General features: G+C 38.8%; 1 protein-coding gene across 1 annotated transcript; it reads right to left on the minus strand.

The window, feature by feature from the left end:
* Nucleotides 1-2,579, minus strand: LOC131151510 (uncharacterized). Its single transcript, XM_058102751.1, has 6 exons — nt 2,120-2,579; nt 1,908-1,984; nt 1,762-1,802; nt 1,581-1,677; nt 1,260-1,380; nt 1-785 (listed from the first exon to the last, which is right to left on the minus strand). The coding sequence occupies exons 1-6, from the start codon at nt 2,577-2,579 to the stop codon at nt 1-3; spliced, it is 1,581 nt and encodes a 526-aa protein (XP_057958734.1).
* Between the last annotated feature and the right edge of the window lie 3,489 nt (nt 2,580-6,068).

Genomic DNA, 6,068 nt, shown 5'->3' on the forward strand with positions numbered 1-6,068 from the left:
CTACCCTTTTACTGCTGCAATGGCTAACAAGGTTCTCACAGTAACCATTTTTGCCACGGGAGAAAAAGTTTCATGATAATCCAACCCCTCTTGCTGTGTGTACCCCTTAGCAACAAGCCTGGCCTTGTATCTTTCTATGCTACCATTAGCAAGAAATTTGATTTTGTAAACCCATTTACAGCCTATTGGTTCTTTGTTAGGAGGTAAATCCATAATAACCCAAGTGTCATTGAGTTCAAGAGCAGCAATTTCAGTTTTCATGGCCTCAACCCAGTTGGATGATGTGCTGGCTTCTAGGTAAGTTTTAGGTTCAGTGTGTGAGGTTATGGAGGTCACAAAGGTCTTGTGTGGTGTAGATAACTTATCATAAGATATGCTGGCACTTAGGGGAGAGGGCTTACCTGGTAAGATTTGATTTTTCTGCTTGTCCAAAGCCTGAGATGGGAGAAGAAAGCTTGATTGTTGACATATGTAATTTTGCAAATGAGTAGGAGCTCTCCTTATCCTGGTTGATTTGCGGGGTAAGGGTGTATGGAGGTTGTCACGAATTTCTATTTCTGGTCTGGAGTCATTTTGATAACTGATCAGTTCATTGTTTTGAGAATCAAGTGATACAACAGGCATTGGCTCTGCTTCTGAAATGATATTGGGGTTGACAGTGTCTTTAGAGTGGCTAAAAACAGGAGTGGGAATGGAAATAACAGGGTTCTGAGCAAAACTTAGTTTGTTTGGATTTGGCAATGAATCAGTGTTGCTGAGATTTCTGTCAGGAAGGTTGTCTTTGTCTGTTTTGAATCGAAATATACTTTCATAAAACACAACATTTCAAGATATGAAAATCTTTTCAGTATCTAGGTTCAGAAGTCTATATCTTTTGACACCAAAAGGATAGCCAATAAAAACAGACTTTCTAGCCCTTGGATCAAATTTATGTCTTCCATTGGCCAAGGTGGTAGCAAAAGCCAGGCACCCAAAAACCTTTAAATAAGCATAGCTGGGTTTCTTTTTGAACAAAATCTCAAAGGGGCTTTTATGATTTAATAATGGAGATGGAGTTCTATTAATGAGATATACAGCCATAAGAATGCAGCGGTTCCAATACTTCAATGGAATGCTACTTTGAAATTTTAATGCTCTTGCAACATTTAAAATATGCTGATGTTTCCTTTCAGTAGTAGCATTTTGTTGGGGTGTCTCCACGCATGTTCTTTGGTGCAAAATCCCATGTTTTAGATAAAATTATTTCATGTCAAACTCACCTCCATTATCACTCTGAATGGTTTTCACTTTTGTTTCAAATTGAGTTTCTACCATTACACAAAAGTTTTGTAAATTGATGTTGCCTTTGATTTCAATTTCAGTGTATAAGTCCAAGTACACCTACTGAAATCATCCACAATAGTCAGAAAATATCTGCAGCCTTCTTGACTAATTTCATTACATGGTCCCCATATATCACAATGTATCAGTTCAAAACATTTCTTAGATTGATGCTGGCTAGCAGGGAATGGCAACTTGTGTTGTTTAGCTAGAGGACAAATGAGACATGGGTGATCATCAAAGGGTTTTGGTATGCTGACTTTGCTATCTGTGTCAAATTGAGAGTAAGAGGAGTGACCTAATCTATAGTGCCAGAGATCAAAAAATTCATTGTTGTCGCTGACAAAGGCTGAAAAGCTGTTTTTGAGTTTGTATTTGGATAAAGCATCAGATAAAGCTAAAGGAGAGACTTCCTTTTGCAACATATGATAGAGTCCTCACCTTACTTCACCCATCCCAATCATTGTCCAAGTCAAAAGATCCTGAATAAAACAACAATCAAAGAAGAAAACAAGACAACAATTTAGTTCTTGAGTCATTTTCTTTACTGAAATCAAATTAAAAGAGAAACTGGGGACGCAAAGGACATTATGCAGTGTAAGATTGTTGGTGACCTTGACTGTTCCTATATGAGTAACAGGCACAATCTCACCATTGGGCAAGGCTACAAAGGAGGAAATAGTTCTTTGGATAGAATGGAATAAAGACTTGGAGCAGATCATCTGGTTTGTTGCTCCAGTGTCAAGAATCCAACTTGTTTATGAGATATTGCTGGATTTGGGAGTAAAGGCAGAGAGACACAGTGATATACTAGAGATTTTGTGAGTATTTGCATTTGAGAATGAAGGTGTAACCATGGCATGGACATGATTAGCCGAGGGAGTAAAGACTTGGTTGCTGGAGACAGGTTTCAGGAGGGCTAGAAGTTGATTATACTGCTTTTGAGTCAGTGACATTTGAGATTTGTCTTTCAAAACCTCCTGCTCTAGACCAACTGCTGCATTTGCATTTGCCAGGTTCATGACAGGTTTGTTCCTCCCTTCTCCCTTATATCCTGTTGAGTATCGATGCAGTTTGAAACAATTGTCTGCTGTGTGGCCCGACATTTGGCAGTGAGTACATGTGGGCTTGTTTGGATTTGCTTTGAAGCATCTCTCCAGAGAGTGTCCTGGAATTTTACAGAAGGTGCAGTAATACCTTTCCCTTATTTGTTGCCCAGTAGATTGTTTGTTAAAGTTCCCTTTGTTCACCATAGCCATAGAATCACTCCCTAGGCTGGTTATAGAGATTTATCTTCTCTTTTCCTCTTGCTGAATAATGGAGTAAACCTCATTTAGGCTGGGAAAAGGTTTGATCAGCAGAATTTGTGCATTAATAGCCTTATAAGTATCATTGAGCCCCATTAAGAATTTCATCACACAGTCCCTTTGCTGATTCTGAATAACAACCTTTAATCGTCCACAGGTACAATTAGGGATTGACTCGTAATTGAGTAATTCATCGAGCAGAGTTTTAAATTTAGAGAAATAAACACTTACTGAGTCTCTGCATATGTAGTGCTAGACTTGATGTCAACTGCCATTCTATTCTGCATCCATGTGATCACAATGTCATTGCACCTCAGCCAATGCTCCATTAGAGGACCATTGGGGTCAGAAGGTTCACAGATGGTACCATCAATGAACCCGAGCTTGTTCTTGATCCACAAAACCCTTTTCATAGATCTGGCCCAAGAATAATAGTTGCTGGAGTCCAAGGTGTGCGTGACAAGCACGGCACCTGAGCCATCGCTGTTGCCAATATAATAAGGACAGGTGGGCTGCGTTGGGTTGTGAGAAACAGTTCCTGAAAAATTGGTGTTTGGTTGTGCAGGAATGGTGTTTGGCGGTGGGTTTGGAGGAGTGGTTTGGTTGGTATTGAAGGATTCATCCATAATTGGTTCTGATACCATATAAGAATTTGCCTACGCTTGCTGTGAGTGTGAACTGCATAGCAAGAAAGATCAAACAGAGAAAAAAAGGTAGGCGAGAACAGAGAATAGAGAAAGGAGAGAAAGAGAGAAGGAGAGGGACTTTCGTGTATTTGTTCTGTGTTTTGAAAGAACTGTACAAGAGTTGTATATGTATGTAAGCCAGAGAGAGAATCAAGGAAGCAGTTAGTTGCTACTGCAGAAAAAAGAATAAAAAAAAACTAGTATTCCTAACAAACTCTGTAACGAGAAGAAGAGTAATAAAATAAAAAAAAATAAAAAAAAAACAAGAAAAGGGAAGGAATTTGAGTCTGAGCCGTTGCGGACTGCACCTCGCAGGCTGATCAGCTTCCTTCAATCTTCAACACTCATTGTTAATATTTAAATTTTTCTAATTTTTAGTCATATTAAAACAAACATTCATTTTTTATAGCTTTTAGTAGAGAGTGAAAATATAAGGGAAAATGAGTTTCTTTTTTATTTTCCTTTCTTTTACTTTTCTCAAGTAAAATCTTTGATCCAAATTGATCCTTATGGGTTTTGGTGAAGGAAAGGATAGGAAAGCTCTATGGTGATGCCCGGTTATGGTTATTTTTTGGTTTGTTTGGTTGGAAAGGAACATTAGAATATTCGAGTTGATGCTACTACTAACAATTTACTCCGAGTAGAGTGGTATATCTTTTGTTTATGTGGGTGTTAGCAAGTGGTTTTTTTCGTCATGTTTCTCTAAAAGACTTGCAACGCAATTAGTTGGCCCTATAATATTTTGTTTAGTTCTAAGTTGCATTCTGTTTAGCTAGTTTTTATTGACAGAAAGGGAGGATTTCTTATTCTCCTTGTCTTCTCCTTTTTCTTTTCCTTTCTCTTTCTAATTTTTCTTATGTACATTCTTCTCTCCTTAAAAATAATTATTTGTTTATTAAAAAAAAAAAAACAAAAAAAGGGTGAAAGACATTGACCTCCCGTGAGTTTTGATAAAAATATACCAACTTTTCCTAAGGTTTCAAAAATTCCAAAGACCTCTCTTGAGGTTTCAAAACTTCCAAAGACCTCTCTTGAAATTTCAAGAATTCCAAAGATCTCCTTTGAGATTTGACAGAGGTACAAACCCACCTTGTATTTTGCAACAAAAAAAAAAAAAAAATCTTTTGATGGGAGGTATATGTCTTTTAGTCAAACCTTAGGAGAGGTTAAGTCTTTTATCCCAAAAATAAAAATAAAAAAATTGTAGCTAATACTTTATTTTGAAACTTAAAAAATATTAGAGCAAAGAAAGAAAAATATCAAGGCATTCACGTTCTCATGCTTGGTTGTCGAGAAAAGTAAGAGAGAAAATGAAAAATATACTAAATTCATGGACAAAATTTTAATTTTACACATCTTTAATTTTTCTTAACTTCTAGTTATATAAAAAATTATTTATTTTTTAATAAAATTTAACATAGAAGGAAAATATATTAGAAAACGAGTTTTCTCCTTATTTTCCTCATCATTCATTTCTCCAAATAAAATCCTTGATCCAAATGGACCGGAAGAGAAACAAACTTGTTTTTTCTGTGATCTAATGCTTCATGTTGCCTGCAATCTGTTAGAGCTGGAGCCAGAAGACAGCCAGGAGACAGCTAGAGATGCGTTGCAAGCTAGGAGCTGAGTCAGAAACACAGTGGAATTTATCTCTCCATTAATCTCTTCATTATAACTTCCATTTGTATTGATTTTATTTATTTATGATTTAACTTCCAAGCCCTATAAATAGAGGGTTGTGGAAGATGTAAAGTACAGTGTAGAGAGTGCACAGAGAAGCTCAGAGAGAGCAGAAAGGAAGAAGGGAGGAAGAGAGAGAGAGGGAGAATTGTAATATTTTTCGGCGATAGTGAATATTTGGTGTGTGCTCCGTGGACATAGGTCGTTATTGACCGAACCACGTTAAATCTTTGGTGTCACTTTGATCTGGATGCTCACAGGTTCCTAACAAGTGGTATCATAAACCGGTTGGAGCAGAAAAGCCAGATTGGAAGTGATCTCGAAATTCAGAGCTCTGTCTAGTAGATCAAAACTGCCTTTTGAGGCCACTATCGCATTCAGCTCGCCGAGACGAAGAGAAGGGTGCTAGCCAGAGCTCCAAAGGAGTTTAGAAGAAGCTGCACGCGCTCTCACATGCCATGCCAGAGCAGAACGCTTCGTCATGCGCCGGCGACCTATCCCTCACGCATTGCACCGGTCTTCTTCGCCCGATCCGTCTCGTTCCGACCCAGTTCACTACCCGGCCTGACTCGATAAGTCACTCAGACTCGAGGTAACCCGAGATCCGGTTCCTGACCCGGGTCTAACCCTCCGCTTTAGCGCCACGTCAGCGCGTCGCGTCAACAAAGGCCACGTCAATGGGCAGCGGGCGAGTGCCACTTCAGCAAGTGGACCCCACCGCCACGTCAGCTGCCACGTCATCAAGTGGGCCCACCACTGCCACGTCAGCAAGTTTGACTAGGTTTGACCAAACTTTGACTGAGCTTTTCGGAGTCGTTTTGGGTCCGGTTTTCAAGCGACTTGAACCATTTCTAGGGTTTTTGATAGTTTCAGATCCAATCGCACTATCCATTTGAGCTAATTCCATCTCTAGATTAGTGAATCAAGATATCAAATGAAAAGAGCTCAAAAATTGAAATATTCAACGAGAACAATTTCGGTTTTTGGAAGATGCAGATAGAAGATTATTTGTTTGGGAAGGAATTGCACTTACCATTGAAGGTTAAGCCAACATCCATGAACGAGGATGAGTGGG

This window comes from Malania oleifera, chromosome 3 (assembly GCF_029873635.1).
Source record: "Malania oleifera isolate guangnan ecotype guangnan chromosome 3, ASM2987363v1, whole genome shotgun sequence".
NCBI classification, from domain to species: Eukaryota; Viridiplantae; Streptophyta; class Magnoliopsida; order Santalales; family Ximeniaceae; genus Malania; species Malania oleifera.

Excerpts from the sequence above, each read along its gene's own strand:
- LOC131151510 (XM_058102751.1), bottom strand. The coding sequence starts at position 2,579 with ATGGCTATGGTGAACAAAGGGAACTTTAACAAACAATCTACTGGGCAA. Across the intron at positions 1,803-1,907 it reads ACAATCTTACACTGCATAAT|GATCTTTTGACTTGGACAAT; the intron begins GTCCTTTGCGTC and ends TGTTTTATTCAG. Across the intron at positions 1,381-1,580 it reads AATTTGACACAGATAGCAAA|GTGTACTTGGACTTATACAC; the intron begins GTCAGCATACCA and ends TGATTTCAGTAG.